Genomic DNA, 18,693 nt, shown 5'->3' with positions numbered 1-18,693 from the left:
TATTATTGAAGTTATTATTGTTATCAATTTTACCATGTTCCAAAAAATCTAAATAAATTTCGGCTAAGATACCCAAAGCCGGCGATCCCATGGCCAAACCCTCCTGCTGATAGATAATATTGTCGAAAGTGAAATAGTTATTATTTAAAACTAATTTCAGGATAGACATAAAATCTTGTATTTCCAAAACACTTAGGTAGCTGTATTTACTTAAATTGTTTTCTATGATAGGGTATAATTTGGAGGTTTGAATACTAGGATACATATTTACAATGTTGAAAGAGTGAAGGGAATGAATAGCTTGGATATGAAAGTTATTTAGATTTTTGATCAATTCTGTAGTATTTTTAACAGATTTTTTGGATAGAAAATAATATCTTCTTAGAAACTTTTGAATGAATTGAGAAGTTTTATATAGAGGGCTTGGTCTATAATTGATGATCGGGCGGATGGGGACGCCGGGTTTGTGTATCTTAGGAAGGGCTTTAGCGGTCGGAAGGGTTGGATTCATGCTAATAAATTTTGTTTTTTCTTGTTCAGTTAAAAGGAATGAATTATTATTCTTAAGAGTTTGTTTAAATAGGGGTAGGATTTTTTGAGTAGGGTCCTTTTTAACTACAGTAAACAAACTGTCAGAAAAGAATTCTTTAGTTTTATCAATATATTCATTTCTTTCCATTATAACTGTAGTGTTGCCCTTGTCAGCTTTAGTGACAATAAGATTATTATCAGAAATCTTCTTTTTAAGAGCATGTATTCGCTTCTGTTCAATGATTGATTCTTCATTGCTAATAGAGTTGGTAGGGTTCATATTATTATTTGAGATAAGAATGTCACTAATTTTTCGTTTTACTTTGAACCTAACTTCATCCTGTTTTTCAAGGGGCAATTTACTGATGGCTAGTTCAGATTCTAAAATCATAGTAGTAGTGGTATTGAGCATATTAAGATTAGACCAGTTGTGATTACGACCTTTGGCTAGAATTGAATTTTTGTCATCATTCAAAGGAACATTGGATAAATTAATAATCAGTGAATGAAACTGAATCATCGTGCTAGTGAAATTTCTATTACAAGTAGCAAGGTTGTTGTTAGGTTTAGAACTCTTTAGCGCACAAAGCTTCCTATCTAGGGTTTTTTGTTTCTTAGCCAAAATGGTGAAAAGTCTATTATCAACTAGAGATAGAAATAAATTCTACTGAGCACTCGAAAGTAAATTTGCAGCTATGAGGTGAGTTTCATATAATCTATGATTTAAGGAAGATTTTTTCTTGTATAGGAATTTAATTTCTTCTCTTAGCCAAATTTTGTTTGTTCTAATTTGGGTCTTAGCAATGTGAGGAGAAAGTCAATATCTTTTAAAGTCGCCTTTGAGAAAATTAGGTGTAAAATTGTACGAAATACATTGTTTAAGAAACTCTATATCTTTGCCCAATTTGGCTATTTTAACTTTTAAACCTAAGTATAAATAGGCTTTACGTTTTGCCTGGTTGGCTTACTTTCCTTTCTCTTCATAAATTTACTGATATTAAGCATGATATGGAAATTCTCAAAATTATGAATAAAGGACCCTTCCTTAACATAACAGAGAACTGCTTTATACATCTAGACCAATATTTTAATCCAAATTACAATCTTAATGACATTTCTAAAAAACCAAATACTCTTTTTGACCTGCTCATTCACCCTTTCAGAATCTCAAAATCAAATAAACAAGGTCCGATTTTTCATTCTATTTACAGTATTTTACTTAGGCAATCTTCCATATTCCCTCAGCCCCACCTTAATAACCCCCCCCCCCCCCTTCTCCCAATCTGTTTACTTTCCTTTATTTTCTCTTTCTCCATGCACCTCCTACATTAGACTTCCTTTGAACCTCACCTACTCCACCCCCTATTCTCACTTCATTTCTAGCTCCTCTCAGCTTATTACAAAAACACAACATGAAGTAATTTCCCCCATATAACATATTCCATTTAAGTATTTTCTTCCCCCCTAACTTATCTCCTTCTTTCTTAGCTGTCATTTATTCAATATCAACTGTACAGTCCGCATTGAACTGCAAATTTCTAACCACCTTTATTTAATTTTATATATATAAAGCCTCCACGAGCAACATTCATTGTCCTTCAAGACTCTAGAAACAGAAGAGCTTTTTTCTAGCATCATGCTTTGCATCCATGTGTACTAAATTTATGTACATCTTGAGAAGACAGCGTAACTACAACTCTGTTTATCTTTAATAGAAAGCAGCATCTCTTATGAGCCAGCCTATAATGATTTTCGCGATCAGCAATTTTAAGGATTACTTTTACAACTTTTTAATGTTATACGGCACACTATACTTTTTTATGGATCTTTATTTTTTAACATAGAGTAGCACATCTCTCGATTCTTAAGCCTCCACACGCAACAATCACCTTCCTTCAAGTGCCACAAAACAGAAGAGCCTTTCTAGCATCCATGTGTTATTACATTTACGAATATCTCAGGAAAGCGACGTGACTTTGGCTCCGTTGGTCTTCGAATGGATAACAGCATATATTGAATTCCTTGACCAACAACTTAAGGATTTCTATCTCTAACAACTTTTTTTAATGTTGTACGGCACACTGGACTTTTTATGTATCTCTTATCATAGAGCTACTTTTTAACATAGTGCAGCACGTCTCTCATATCTTATCTCAGTTTCTCATATGGTATGTACAATTTTGAGACCTTATGTGTCTTTATATTGTTTAATTTCTTCGATACTTAAGTATTTAATTTGCTTTAGGCTGATGATGACCTACTGTTAGGTTGAAACTAGTCCCTAACATATACAAAAGCAAAGTCACCTCCGTACAGGCCATGAAGGCCCTTAGAGGAGTGGAATGTAAAGGCTTCCACCATTGTTAACCTCGGCACGTGACGGGGTAGAGTGGTTAGCCCCCAGGAATTAACCTGGTACTCATTTTTGGTGTAGGCTGAGTGAACCTCAGGGCCATATGCACCTCAGGAAGTGGAAATCTTGTTTCTTAAATTTTACGACTTCCTGACGGGGATTCGAACCCATGTCCTTCCGGGCGAACCGAGCACGCCTTTACCGCCTCGGCCAGGCATCCCTCCCCTAAACATATATGTTATTAAAACTTTGTACAGTTTGTATTGAAAAGGTGGACCTTATTAATACATTATTATTATTATTATTATTATTAATTTATTTTCCACTAATTGTAGGTACAATTTATGGATGGTGAATGGAGAAAGGGCATAGCCCCACATACACGGAAGTGCCTCCATCACCACTTAAAATTACAAAATTCAAATATACAATTACATTCTACATAGTGTGCTTATATAAAGTTATCGTATTTACATAATACTCACAAGACCTGTTCAACATTCAAGTAATTTGACACACACACACACACACACACACACACACACACACACTCTCTCTCTCTCTCTCTCTCTCTAGAATCAACACATATACTTTAGCTAGACCGACTCACTCATACTCACATACAGTCTCACTCACTCGGGATCCCATGAACTTTCATCCGTCCTCCCACTCATATTGAACATTCACACAGTAGAAAAATTATGTTATGTACAGAAGGTTACATTATATATACATCCTTTTTACCTCTTTACAAAATTTCTCTGGAGGTAGTTCTTTTATCTGTGGTGAGAGCTCATTCCACAGCCGAGCAGAACGATTAAAGAAGCCACTTTGATATGATACTGTTCTTTAACTCTATTGTAATCGCCTTTGAATGTCAACGAGAGAGCTCTCTAGTGGACATAGTGAGGAAATGATACCGAAGATCTTGGTTACAACAACTTTGCCAAATATACAAGTGTGACGTTCTCTGTGTTCAAGAAACTCACAGAAGTAGCGACCAAAGACGACCGAGAGTATTAGGAATGTGTTTGGTAGCCGAGAGGCCGCATGAAAACTATGGTAGTGCGATATTCACAAGGCCAGAGCTGAATGTAATATCTACCTCATCTACAGACAACAATGATATAGAAATCTTAACAGTGGAGCTATCGAACTGCATCATAACATCCGTCTATAAACCACCGAACGTTCCATTCCACTTTACTGATTCAGCTGTAGGGCAAGAGGAGAAGGTTCGTGCCATCGTGGGAGATTTCAACAGCCATAGCTGCTTATGGGGATACAGAGAAGACAAGACGGTGAAGCTGTGATTACGTGGTCAGAATCTAGTCAACTGTCCTTAATACACGACAGTAAACTTCTCGCTTCTTTCAACAGTCGTCGATGGAGACGTGGATACAACCCAGATCTCATTTTTGTCAGCAATGCTATATCACAGCAGTGTGTGAAGTCTGCCTGGGAACCTATACCCAACACACAACACAGACCCATTATGTGCCAAGTTTTCTCAGCAGTTCATCCACAATCTGTGCCATTCAGAAGGCAGTACAACTTTAAGAAAGCTGACTGGTTGAAGTACACAAAGCGCTTGGATGAAAAGGTAGCAGACATCGAACCTGTTTCAGAGGTATACGATGTGTTCATCGATGCCGTGCAAGAATGCTCTCGCACGTCAATCCGAAGAGGCTGTAGGTCTCAGTACGTACAGGGTCTAGACGCCAGTAGAGTAGATAAATTAAATGAGTACCTACTGCTCTATGAAGAAAATCCTTTCAGTGAGGACACTATTCAGGCTGGTCAACAACTAATCCAGTCCATGGGTGAAATAAAGAGAGAACATTGGGTTAACTTGATGGAAGAACTAGATATGGCAAGAAACATCAGAGAAGCTTGGCAGCTACTTATACGTCTTAACAATGACCCCACGAAAAGTCCTCTACATAGCAACATTACTTCTAACCAGATAGCTCATCAGCTCCTACTAAACGGCAAAACAGATAAGCGAAAAAGACCACCAAAACTTCAAAGAAATATCGAACATGAAACATCCAGTCTGTCCAATCCCTTCACTATAAACGAGCTGGAAAACGCCATAAAAATGAGCAAAACTGGCAAGGCAGCTGGTCTAGATGACATGCGTATGGAGCAGATACAACACTTTGGGAATGCTACCAAACAATGGATCCTACAGCTTTTCAATAACTGTCTGGAACGATGTCAAATCCCTAAAATCTGGAGGAAGATTAAGGTGGTTGCAATCCTGAAACCTGGTAAGAAGTCTACGGATCCTAGGAATTTCAGACCAATATCACTCCTGTGCCATCTATATAAAATTTTTGAAAGAATTTCTGAACCGTATAACACCAGTGGTCGAACCTTTTCTAATCCCAGAGCAGGCTGGATTTAGACCAGGAAGGAACTGCTGTAGACAGATCCTTAATCTGACACAGCACATAGAAGATGGATTTCAGCGTGGTGATATTACTGGAGTGGTTTTTGTTGATCTCTCTTCAGTATATGATACTGTACAACATCAGATAGCTCTAAGGAAGTTTTACCATCTTACTATGGATTTCAGGCTCACAACGATTATTGCCACGCTGTTGCAGAACCGACGTTTCTTCGTTGAATTTCAAGGACAGTGGAGTAGATGGAGAATACAGAAGAACGGTCTCCCACAAGGCAGTGTCCTAGCACCAATGCTATATAACATATGTACCAACGACCAACCTCTTCCACCTCACACAAGGAGCTTTCTGTACGCAGATGACCTGGCCCTGGCAACTCAGAGTAAAAACTTCGAGCAAGTGGAAAGAAACCTTACTGCTGCTTTGAAGATGCTCTCAGATTATTATGAGGAAAATCACCTCAAGCCAAACCCATCGAAAACTAATGTGCGCGCCTTTCATTTAAAGAAAAAAGAAGCCCTGCGGAAGCTGTGTGTGAAGTGGAAAGGAATGGAGCTGGAACATAGCAATACTCCAGTTTACCTTGGTGTTACCCTGGATCGTTCGCTGACCTTCACCACACACTGCACCAAACTCAAAGGCAAAAGTTTCATCACGAAACTGCCTATTGCGTAAGGTAACTGGTTCTAGATAGGGTGCCCATCCCCAGACAGTAAGGACAACTGCCCTAGCACTCTGCTACTCTGCTGCTGAATATGCTAGTCCCGTGTGGTATAAATCAGCTCACGCAAAGATTATCGACATTGCCTTGAATGAAACCTGCAGGCTAATCACAGGCTGTTTAAAACCAACACCCACACAGAAGTTGTATTCACTTGCAGGTATAGCCCCACCTGATATTAGACGTGAGGTGGCCGCTAATATCGAGAGACAAAAGGTTTACAGCATCTCAGCCCATCCCCGTCATGAACATCAGCCACCACCAGCTCGACTGAAATCCAGGAAGAGTTTTCTACAGTCTTCTGCTCCACTTGATTCTGATCCAAAAAAGGCCAGGGTTAAACTATGGAAACAAAGGTACCCAGAACATCCAGAATGTGTTGAAATTGAAGAAATGTTGCCACCTGGTCACATAGAGAGATGGTGTATATGGAAGTCGTTAGACTGCGGACCGGCGTTGCAAGATCTAGGGACAATCTTGTGAAATGGGGCATCGTGCATGGTGGGGACTCGTTATGCGAATGTGGAGAGGAACAGACTTCTAGGCACCTCTTGCACTGTCGTCTATGCCCAGATTCATGTACAGGGTTGGAATTGGCACTGGCTGGAAACAATGCCATCAATATAGCCAAATACTGGTCACAACTTGTGTAAATAATGTATATATAGCGTAGATATTTCCATGTAATACTTCCTTTCTCCTTTTTTTATTTTATTTTTACAATTAATTTGTTCATATGTTTTTCATTTTGAGTGATTAACATACTTCATATTTTTATTATTTAATTTTTGAATTGAATTTGAATTGAATTTTTTATATACTGGTACCTCTGACACAAATAAATAAAAAATACCGAAGATGATCAATTGCATGCATACCTGCCAACTTTTGAAAAGGGCTATCTAACAATTTTCGACATACCCCGGCTTGTAGGATGCTAATTAGTTTATTAATAGCCTCCTATTCAATACATTAAAATTTTAAACAATTAGGATTTTATCATTATTACCATATGAATGTGAGACATGTTTCGCCTTTCAGAGAAGACATTATCAGTCACTGTACCTCCTCAAGGTTAAATCAGGTACCCAATTTATATTTAAATTATAATTACTAAGAACTAATATTAACATATTTCCAGTAGGAGAAGTCTAACGAGAAAAACAATGTTCGGTATTAATATGAATAACAACATATCAGCCGCTGTTGTAGTGTAAGTTGTGTAAGGCGTCCACCAGCAGAGGTCCGACTTGAAATTCTGACACTACACTATTTGAAATGTTAGAAAATGTAATTACAAAGATTTATATTAACATATTTACATGGGAGCTGTCTAAGGAAAAAGAATACAAATGTCTGGCACCAATGTGTATAACTCTGTTTTTGCCGTTGGCTGATGAGCACCAGTTGTGACAAGGTAAATCCACAGTGTCTAGCAGCAGTGGTCTGACTTCAGAATTCAAATATTACATTATTTGGAATGCTAGGAAAAACATCCCAACACTTTGAGAGATTGCCAAATGAAGCCCCATTCAGGAGCGTAGTCATAAACTGAAAAAGCTTTTTCTTTGTAATTACATTTCCTAACATTTTAAATAGTGTAGTGTCAGAATTTCAAGGCGCACCTCTGCTGATGGACGCTGTTATATGCCTTACACAACTAGTAATCAACAGCCAATGGCTGATATGTTGTTATTCATATAAATACCGAACATTGCTTTTCTCGTTAGACTGCTCCTACTGTAAATATGTTAATATTAATTCTTAGTACCATATAATCTCGAATACCACCGCACTGTTTTTTCAAAAATATTGCTTCCAAAATTGGGTGCGGGTCTTATTTAAAATTTTGGGAAATTTATCTTTCTGAATGCGCGTAAATCGGGCATCATAGCCAGCGCGGCTTGGCAATGCTCTCTCCGCTCTCAGTATATTCTACTTCTGCACTTGGCGTCAGTCTCACGCACGTTCTCGAAGTATGAACATGAATTCCACAAAGCGTTTGCTATCTTTTACTGCGAGTGAGAAACTGAAAGTAGTTCGGAAAGCCGAAATTATTGGAAATCGTATCGCCGGTAGGAAATACGATATTGACGAGTCGTGTATTCGCGATTGGAGAAAGAAGAAAAATGAAATGGAAATGTAGCATTTCTAATGCTATGGATGGCAGCGATGATGACATTTTGTGGGAAGTTGATGGTGATGAAAGTTCCAAAGTTGGTACTGATGATGATGAATGAACTCGTTAGATATCGTTCTGAAAATATTTGTTTACTTTTAATTGTATTTTCTTATCATTTGATGTGTGTTAGTAAAGACTGTAAATAATGTAACTTCACTTTTCTTTTAAATTTTGTTCTTTCAGAATAAGGGTGCGGGTCTTATTCGGTGGCCGGTGGTATTCGAGATTATACGGTAATTATAATTTAAATATAAATCGGGTAGCTGATTTAACCTTGAGGTGGTACAGTGACAGATGATGCCTTCTATAAAAGGCAAAACATGTCTCACATTCATATGGTAATAATGATAAAATCCTAATTGTTTAAAATTTTTTTTTTTTCTTTTTTTGCTAGCTGCTTTACATCGCACCGACTCAGATAGGTCTTATAGCGACGATGGGACAGGATAGGGCTAGGAGTGGGAAGGAATCGGCCGTGGCCTTAATTAAGGTACAGCCCCAGCATTTGCCTGGTTTAAAATATTAATGTATTGAATAGGAGATCTTATTAATAAACTAATTAGCATCCTACAGTATAGTATCTTCAATACGGATACATAATGGGCCGGGCTCAGTGGCTCAGACGATTAAGGCGCTGGCCTTCTGGCCCCAACTTGGCAGGTTCGATCCTGGCTCAGTCCGGTGGTATTTGAAGGTGCTCAAATACGTCAGCCTCGAGTCGGTAGATTTAGTGGCACGTAAAAGAACTCCTGCGGGACTAAATTCCGGCACCTCGACGTCTCCGAAAACCGTAAAAGAGTAGTTAGTGGGACGTAAAACAAATAACATTATCATTATTGATACATAATGATATTTATCACTTGCAAATACCCCGGCTTGATGAAAATATTTCTGGGCTACAAAATACAATAATTCATGCTTTAAACAGGATACTTCAATGAAATATCTACTTAAATCATAGGCCAATGATTTGTAGATGAACATAACAATCAACAAGAAATCCATATTAAACAGCAGCAGGCATGGTGAATATTAGTTTGGAGCATATATAACAGGGCTTCCTTGATAAATTAAGCAGATATGCGATAATTGAAAAAGGCATTACACAATAAAACTTGTTTAATGTAACACAGGCAAGAAATAATATAATACACACTGCAACTCACATGTGTGGTTTTTTTTTCTTTTGCTTTACGTCGCATCGACACAGATAGGTCTTATGGCGACGATGGGACAGGAAAGGCCTAGGAGTGGGAAGGAAACGGTCGTGGCCTTAATTAAGGTACAGCCCCAGCATTTGCCTGGTGTGAAAATGGGAAACCACGGAAAAAAATCTTCAAGGCTGCCAACAGTGGGGTTCGAACCCACTATCTCCCAGATGCAAACTCACAGCTGCGCGACCTTAACCACAACTCGCATGTTAGTTCAACTTTAAACTCACAGTTGTGGCCTTTTTAGCTTCCTGCAAAAAGTCTTGAGAAAATGTTTTGTCATAACAGGGAGCAGAACTCTTGGTCTTCAAAATAGAAATAGACTCCAGAGATTCATTGGACATAGATGATCTGAACTCTGTTCTATTTTTCTTTACAGGGCTGAAAACACGTTCACATTCAGCAATGCTATGGGGTATGGTGAGAATAGAGAGCATTACTCTAACATTACTCATTTTTCACTCTAGAAATTCCGTTATACTTAAGAAGTCCATCGGCTCTACGAATTCTTGATATTTGTGCCCAACTGGAATCACTTGCAGTATCTTGATTTGCAGCCAAAGTGTCATCTACCTGAAGACCTGTGAACTGCCTCTGAAGTTCATTCAGCACCTTACCTGTAGTTTCATTCTCTTCCTTGCATAACATGATAGAAAACTTTTCCAAGAAAAAAACAAATGGAAGAAAACTGTGCATCTTCAATTTTGTCTAACCTAGCAACTTGAGCATGCTTTAACACATCATCCTCGAGTGGAAAGTTGATGATGATGTAGTCACAGGCAGTACAAAAGTAGTTTCTCACTGATGAAAAGAAAAGGGATTTATCTCTATCCTAGAGACCATTCGCTATGTTCAAAGTCTGAATGCCAATAACTAACTCAGCATCACTTCTTTGATTTTGAATCAAGTTGTACTCAACTTCAAGCAATGAGGAGCTTTTGACAATTTTGGGCATTAAAAACTTGGTGGACAATTGCTTTAGCAAATCCATTAGAAGTTCTAACAAAAAAAATGAACTTGTGGGGAAGAAGTCTGAAGGGCAACACTGAATTTGTCAAATACAGGAATACTCACACGAAAGTGCCAAAGGCCTTGTTCAAGTTTGAGGATAGGAACATAAACAATTTTTCCTCATGTGTTGTAGCAGAAGTCTTACTTTTTAGGATGGATTTGTTACATTTGGAAGAATATGCTATTTTCTTGGGGCATGTGTAGTAGCAGAATCAAGAATTCTCTTCTTCTGATACTCTTTGGATCCACTTTGCTCAATTCTAGGTATTCTGAAAGATGTCAAGCTTGTGGAAATATTTTGGGTACATAATATTACTTCCTCCTAGAAGAAAGAAAGAAGCGGATCCCACTGGTCCGTTAGTTTATCCAAACATCTGCCTAAAGATAACCACCTAGTACATACATGTTTCAGAATTTTCTTTACCTCTTTATTGTGCAAGTTCTGAAATTTCTGAAGGCGTTCTTACCTTTTGACACTCTTCTCTAAGAAGTAAAATATATCAACAAGGATATCATCCACTGTAAGTGGTAATCTTTCAGCATCTTTTTCAGCTGCTAGATTAATCAGGTGGCACAAGCAAACTATGATGGCAATACCTGGTTGAACTTCCTTCAGAACTGCTGAAACCCCATTTTCGTATCCAAACATAACAGGAGCATTGTCGGAGCAGAAAGCCACACAGTTTTCAATTGGTACATTATGAGAATTCAGGTTACAGATGTTTCACCCTGGTATGGATAGCACAGTGCTCACTACTTTTTCCTCCAGAATATCATAAATTGTAACAACAATAGGATACCACTTGGCATTCGTATCATTGCTTCCATCCGTTGCCAAAGAAAATGGTCCATTCTGAAGGCACTTAACAACTTCAGATGATGCATTTTTTGCCATTTTATTTACAATGCATGTCATTTTTGTGCAACCACAGTTGTATTTCTTTGCAACTTCTGATGTGGGAAACATCTTCATAAATAAAGCACCAGCATGATCAGTTGCACTTAAGGGCACATTGTGTTCCACCAAAAAAGAAGTAGACACTCGGCCCTAATTAAGTCACTATCAACATTTCCAGGCTTGGCAAAAAAGGTGTTGATTAACTTGTTATCTTCCTTCAATTTAACATAACTTATGTGTTTACCGCACTTCACATGATTACTTTAATTTTTTCTTCCACCATGTGCAATATTAATATTACACCCACATACCATGTAAAAGGAAAATTTTTCTCCCTTTCTTGTATTTATAATGCACGGAAAATCAACAGAATATGATTCTTTAAATGTCTGGAAGTACTGTTTCTTGTTGGATTTATTCATGATAATCTACAATAGGTATACAGCGTATGAAAATGTTCAAGAACAAATGCCTCGATATCTACTGAAACATCGAAAGGAACCTGGATCACTGAATGTCACATAAAATTATAACAAACACTCAAGGCAGTCAAAAGTCAAACACTTGATTAAAATATGTCAAAGCACACAAAGTCTTAAACCATTAAATGAATACGACGCCAACCTCGTGAACAAAGAATATGCACATGGTAAAAAATATACATGTGGCATGTATGTAATTCTTCTTCTTCTTCTTTATAATTTAACAGGCTTCGCTAATACAGGTATACCCAGTTACTGGAACGAATGTAATTAGTCCAACGAATACAGGAAACTGCGAAGCATTAAGTTATAATACAAAAACTCGAACACCTCATTAAAATATGTCAAAACCTTCAAAGACCATAACATTCAAGGATCGCCAACTTCGTGAACAAAGAACACCACTCACATGGTCAAAGAATATGGGTTAAATCATAACAAGCGAACGAAGCGGAACAAATAATTTGAGGAGCAGAGCCTGTCGACACCTAAGATTCACACGGAAGAACTTTAAAATCAATTCCAATAACAACACAATCATCACATGGTTAAAAATACTAATCATATCAAAGAATGAGTTATCGACTATCGTGGACTTGCCTTCAAGCCATGCAAACAATCTATTATACGGAAGTCGAGTGATTATCGAATGTTAACGTTTCAAATTTTTGTCTGCGAAGTCGTAAAATGACGCCGTCCATCCGTAAAACCGTAAAATGTTGCAATTTCCATAAAATTTACGGATAAACTGTAAAAGTTGGCAGGTGTGCGCATGGGATATAATTGCTGGGTGCATAAATATCGGTAACTGAAAAATTTGTGCACACTTAGTCACTTGTAATAACGAATGAGTCAGTGATAGCGCTCTCACTGTAACTGAAGAATAATATACAGTGCAATACAGGAATTTTGAAGGCACAGACAAAAAGTGTCGTTATAAGGGGTTCTTGTTATATGCCATACTCGCTATAGTGGACTCTACTGTAAATATAGTCATAGTTACTCGTATACCACGCATTCGTTTCAGCTCATTAACTCCTCTGATGAGGTTGATGTCACGAAGGGCATCCTGTCCTAACAACTCTCTATGAAGATTCATCTCACTTCATACTCGACCCCGTAGAGAAAACTGATTAGGGTATCGTATTATCGTATCATGCAATATTAATATAAAAGAACTTAATGGCCAGTCATTTGTCTGTCAGTTGAGCAGTAGGCCTAACACACAGTAAAACTGACCACTGCTTTCATTTGAATTACTGTCGTCTTGTGACGCCAACTTCCCTGTTCCCGGTGCGTCATCATTCGAAATGTCATTTTTATACTGCCATCGAGATCATTCGAGATCTCGTTCTATTGAAACTTTAAAAAAAAGTTTTATTCCTGACTATAGAGTCCAAACAGTGAGAATCTATTTATAAATGATTTCTGAGATGGTCTATGTTATTTCCAGTTGGTGTATATGTAGCAAAAACCACCCCTTTCAAATAAAGCCATGCTGTAGAAAGCAAGCCCACCCACCAGCTGATAACTAGTGTATGTTACGAGTTGTATTTCCGAATGTAACACATAGTGACTAGATGCATTCTTTGGAAAACTGCGGCTGTTGAAAGCCAGACCTATTAAGTATATTTCATGCTTGTTTTCTACATTTATCACATCAGGATTTACCTAAACAGCTGTAACTGGGAATAGAAAGCCCGCACTGTTTAGGTTAGGTATGCTATCAACTGCCCGGATAGTGCCAGAAGTTCCACGACAGAAAGAATAAAAATTAATAATAGAAAAGCTAGCCGCATTTATGGATAACTACAGGTGTGGCGGTAATGCGCTTTATTATCATAATGTTTAATTTTGTACATTCGTTGTTTCCATTTGTTTAATAACATATAGTACAGAATGTTTTGTTTGGCATCTCCGATAATCGAAAAAGTAACATAGCGGGAATGTAAAATCAACATCATCATTATTATTATTATTATTATTATTATTATTATTATTATTATTATTATTATTATCTGTTAGGTATGTAGGTGAATAAAGCAATCGTTATAAATGGATTGTTTTTATCACATTTTAAACCTATTTCTCTCCAAAATTTTAAACCTATTTCTCTCCAAAACTTACCAATATTGGCCCGAGAGAGATATTAAACGATCACTTTGTTAATGATCTCACCTGTTATATCAACAGCAACTTGCTTCCTCATCCCGAGGTGGTACAGCTCTTGTTAGGCACGCCCCACAATGGAGGGGAGCTGCATGTACCATTTTTACTGCATATCAACATTCCTGCCATTCTTAAATTTCTGGCAGTATAGTACCGGGAATAAAACTCAGGCCCCTGAGAATGACAGCTAATTGTTCTGTTACACTGGCAGGCATTCTTAACTACAAAACACAATCATATAGCATGACTGACACGTGTTTTCATTGCGCGGGTCGTACAGACGAAACTATTCACAAATTTGTGTGATGTCATCGAAGCTGCAGTAAGGCTTGTACTCACTTCGAAGCGGAGTCGTCGTTCTCTGACGAATTACCTTGAGGGGTCTTGTATGAGAGATTACTTTTTAAAATTTTCTTTGTCTCAAAAAGTGAGGGGGGAAGGGGGGGTGTCTAAAAAGCGAGGGCATCTAATACACGAGTAAATACAGTAAATTCCACCAACACATTCAAACTGCAGAGGGAACTGGTACGGAACTAAGGAAATAGTGCTTTATTCTTCTGGTCATCCATGTTATGTACCATCCCCCACCACTTTTTTTTAAATTTCATGTTACACACACAACAAGCTCTTTGATCAACCATCTCACTATGGAACATAGAGAGAAAAGGTCTCAATCACCTGCATCCATAAAATATACAGACATCTTTGACAAATTATTCTGATCACGTATAACATTTTTTTTAATCCTGCAAGTGTAAAGAAGGAAGATAAAAAGCAATGACACATTTAACACAATACCTTGCCCAAAAATGCCATAGCAACTGCATTTCCTGAATCAGCTGCTTGGAGGAAGTATTGTAGGGCTTTCTGATGATCTTGTTGTACACCACGCCCACCTTGATAATGCAACTGTCCCAGGCCCACCTGAAATTCAAAACAGTGCATCTAAGTATTACATAAGCTCCCAAAAAACTAAATTATTAATGAATAATCTTTCAATACTATACAATTTTCTTTCCTTTTATTTTATCTGAGAATGTCTGAATTTGCACATTTTGAGTAGGATGTATGAAAGAGAATGATCTGGGACCAGAAGGTTCAAGGAAGGATGGGATGGGATGGGTAATGACTGGGCTTCCATTAAGATGACAAACTGAAGTCTTAGAAACTGGTTCAGCGATAGAAAAGTGAAACATTCCAATGTTCTAATTTAAATGAACTTCAAAGCTGAATTGAAGATCTGTTTTGTTTAATTTGCACTTTGAGTGTATTTAATTTCTGTATGAAGTGGTTATTAATTTTTGCATGATAGAAGACTGAAAAACGTAACTTCTTGTTAAGATAGATTACTTTTCTCACATTTTGTATGCTATATCTATATACTGTACGAGGCAACAGTTGTGTTTATGTGCTTATATTCATTTTTATAGGAAGAGGGTCCATATGTTTCAAAGGTATCCATGACACAAAAAATGTTGAACCCCTGGTCTAGAATGTAAGAATATAAAGTTGTACAGCAGCAAATTTCAGGGAAGTTTGGAGGGGATGGTCAGCAGTTAAGATGGTAGGACTGGTTGAGAGATTTAATAATTAGGAGGGAGGTTTTTCTTGAAAATAGAGAGACTACAGAAGGAAAGACAGAAGTGCTTGACAGTTCTAGCATTGACTGATAGGCCTTGGTTTGGTTTCAGAGTGGAAGCTTTTAGTAAGGACTCATAATTCATAGGAAAGTCAGAATAGATTGCTGTTGCTGTTTCATTAAAAGAGAATGTGCGCTTATCCACCCACTCCACAAGAAAGGTAGACGAATGGATATTAATAACTACAGAGGTATCTCTTTACTTTCAGTCGCGTACAAAATATTCTCCAAAGTGCTACTGAACAGGGTTGAAAAACAAATAGACTCCCTCATTGGAGAATACCAAGCTGGTTTCAGGAAAGGGAGGTCATGCACAGAACAGATATTCAACCTCAAGGGTATTCTAAGGACTAGAGCATTGAGGGGCCAGAACACAGTGGTAATCTTCGATTTCCAAAAAGCATATGACTCAATTGATAGACATCATTTAATATCCTAGAAGAGTTTGGAATCTATAGGAAAACGAGAGAAATAATAAAACAAACTCTGACAGACACCATCTCAAAAATTAAATTTGCTGGAGAAATCTCTGATCCATTCCAAATAAAGACAGGAGTCAGACAAGGAGATGGATTATCACCCATCCTGTTTAACATTGTATTGGAGGAAGTCATAAGAACCTGGGAAAACTCTGAAAGTAGAAGGCATACAGGGAATTCATCTTGGGCGCAAGGGACAAAACTTGGAAATTAAATGTCTGGCTTTTGCTGATGACCTTGCTCTCTTAGCTCAAAACAAAGAGGATGCCCAAAGGATGCTGGAGCTTCTTCATGACATTGCTAAGAAAACAGGTCTCAAAATCTCCTACGAAAAGACGAAGTACATGGAGTACCGACATCAAGGAGAGAAAAGCATGGAAGTAAAGTGCGCAAAGGTTTGAAGAGTAGAAAAGTTTAACCCCTCAGCGCCGACCTCTATTCGTGGTATAGACCCTCTTTTTTTCCGTAGCCGCCGACCTCTATACGTGGTATAGATCCATACATGGTTTCACATTTACGGGTATAGCGCGAAGAGTTTTGGAGTTACTGATATGCAAATTGTTTTGTTTCCAAGAAGACAGTTTTGGGTTTATCAGTGTTGTAAATAAGAATTGAAAAATCGTTATAATGTAGTTGTTTTTGCAAGGATAATTATTTGTCAAATAAGTCTGAGCACTAATCTCTTGCTTTTTTAAAAGTCTGTTTGCTTCATTCTTTCCCACAGAATAAAATAAAGAAATGATGATCTGAGAAGTTTGTCTTTTCGTGTGATGTTCTTTGCTCTATTTGTACATTGGGAGTGCGGTTTATTTATTATATTTGTCTTTATTTCTCAGCTTGTAATATTTTCGTAACTCTCCACGAGCGCTCTGTGTAGGCATCAGTTAGTGCTGCTTTCTGTCATACGATATGAGAACCAGTTGTTCATGGTATATATCTCGTTTGAAAGACGTTGTCTCGAACTTTTATCTGAAATATGTATCGAGTTGGTTTGTTTCGTCATAAATGTTATTCCCCTCATTCAGTTTCGTCCTGTTGCTTTCGGTCTCACTGCAGCTTCACCAGTCCGTGTGACGCGCCACGCTCAGCCGTGGTATGACTGACAGTAACGTGCTTGAAATATTGTATAATTCAGATGAAAGTTTAGTTGGAAGTAGTAGTGACAGTACAAGCAGCAGTGATAATGAAATAGATGATGTAGCAGTGGTAAATGATGAGAGTGACGATGAGGAGGAAACAGTACTTGGAAATTTCGTGTAAGAGATTATAGATAATTATACAGGTCAAAGAGAAGTTTTCAACGGTGAATTCTGATTGCTAAATTCTCTAATAATACTCGCACAGCCCACAGAGACAAATATTGAGCAATTACCTTATCGGGTTCAGCTGGTGAAAGGTTTGTTTACAAAATACGCTCCAGAGGGAGGGGAACGAAATATTCAAGGCCGGCGCGCATCAGATAATACAGTTCCAAGGTTGCAGGAAAGACATTTTATCAGGAAATTAGCACCCAGGAGTTGGAAATCCAAACCTCAGAGACATTGTATCCTGTGTTCAAAACACGGCGGAAAGAAGACGTCAGTGTACTGCTGCCAGGAGTGTGACTTGAGTCGCTGTCTCAAAGAGTGCTTCGAACTCTATCACACGGAACTAAATTACTAAGGAAATGTGAAAGAATTATGTAATTATCTGCATGTACATAGTTCTGTCATAAGGAATTCCAAATTTCGTGAAAATCGGGCTACTCTTATACTTGTAGTAACGCTTTAAGTGAATCGATGTATTTCAGTCGCGCGTAGTTGAAATCTCATCTGGCCGCGGGGTAGGAAGCTATTTAAATGGCTGTGACGCTGAGGGGTTAAGTATTTGGGAGAACTGATCCAACCCAATGGACTAGACAAGGAAGTAAACAAGGAAAGAGCTAGAAAATTAAAACTGGCCTACAGACTGACACAGAACAGGTACAATAAATGAGCAATATCCTACAAAGCCAAAATTAAACACTACAACGCTGTTGTAAAACCAGAGGGGCTGCACGGTTCAGAATGGCTTATATTAAATAAAAAAGGGGAACTTAAAGAAAATGAGAAGGAAAGAAAAATTCTGAGGAAAATTCTTGAACCTCAGAAAACAACAGATGGTACGTGGAGGAAAAGGAGAAATGAGGATCTCTACAATTATTCTGAAAAGATCACGGACACAATGCGAAAATGAAGACTGAAATTTTACGGACATCTCGTCAGAATGAATGACAACCGCCTGACTAAAAGGATATTTAAATATTTAATTGGATTGAGAAGGACAACGAAATGGGTGGAGGAGGTTAAGAAGGATGCAGAAGAAATTAAAATAACATCAGAATTGATCCTCAACAGAAATAAGTTGAGAACTCGAGTAGATGACCACAAATTCCATGAAGAGCAGTGGAAGAACAGGCCCAAATTTGTAATATCTGAGGAGCAGAGAAAAATAAGGAGTGAACGAATGAAGAAGTTCTGGGAAGAGAAAAGAAGAAGGTTGGCCAGAAAGCATTAAGTTTCACATGGTCCACAGTTGGCCAAATTCGGAAGCAAGAAGAAGAAAAGAGAATGAAGCATTGTGGTCAT

At 37.9% G+C, this 18,693-nt stretch overlaps 1 protein-coding gene across 6 annotated transcripts in view; it reads right to left on the bottom strand.

The window, feature by feature from the left end:
- The window catches only part of LOC136857838 (protein sel-1 homolog 1), a 275,191-nt gene that overhangs the window by 140,717 nt on the left and 115,781 nt on the right, over positions 1–18,693 (bottom strand). For all 6 annotated transcript variants that reach the window (XR_010858566.2, XM_067136810.2, XM_067136809.2 and 3 more), the window contains one exon: positions 14,768–14,893. Coding sequence is in view for 5 of the 6 variants with exons in the window: in XM_067136810.2 (XP_066992911.2) it covers positions 14,768–14,893 (126 nt within the window). In the remaining variant the exon portion in view is untranslated. The remainder of the gene's footprint in view (positions 1–14,767; positions 14,894–18,693) is intronic.

Source organism: Anabrus simplex, chromosome 1 (assembly GCF_040414725.1).
Source record: "Anabrus simplex isolate iqAnaSimp1 chromosome 1, ASM4041472v1, whole genome shotgun sequence".
In the NCBI taxonomy this organism is placed as follows: domain Eukaryota; kingdom Metazoa; phylum Arthropoda; class Insecta; order Orthoptera; family Tettigoniidae; genus Anabrus; species Anabrus simplex.
The sequence above is the reverse complement of the archived record's forward strand: the minus strand, read 5'-3'. Positions and strand labels throughout refer to the sequence as shown.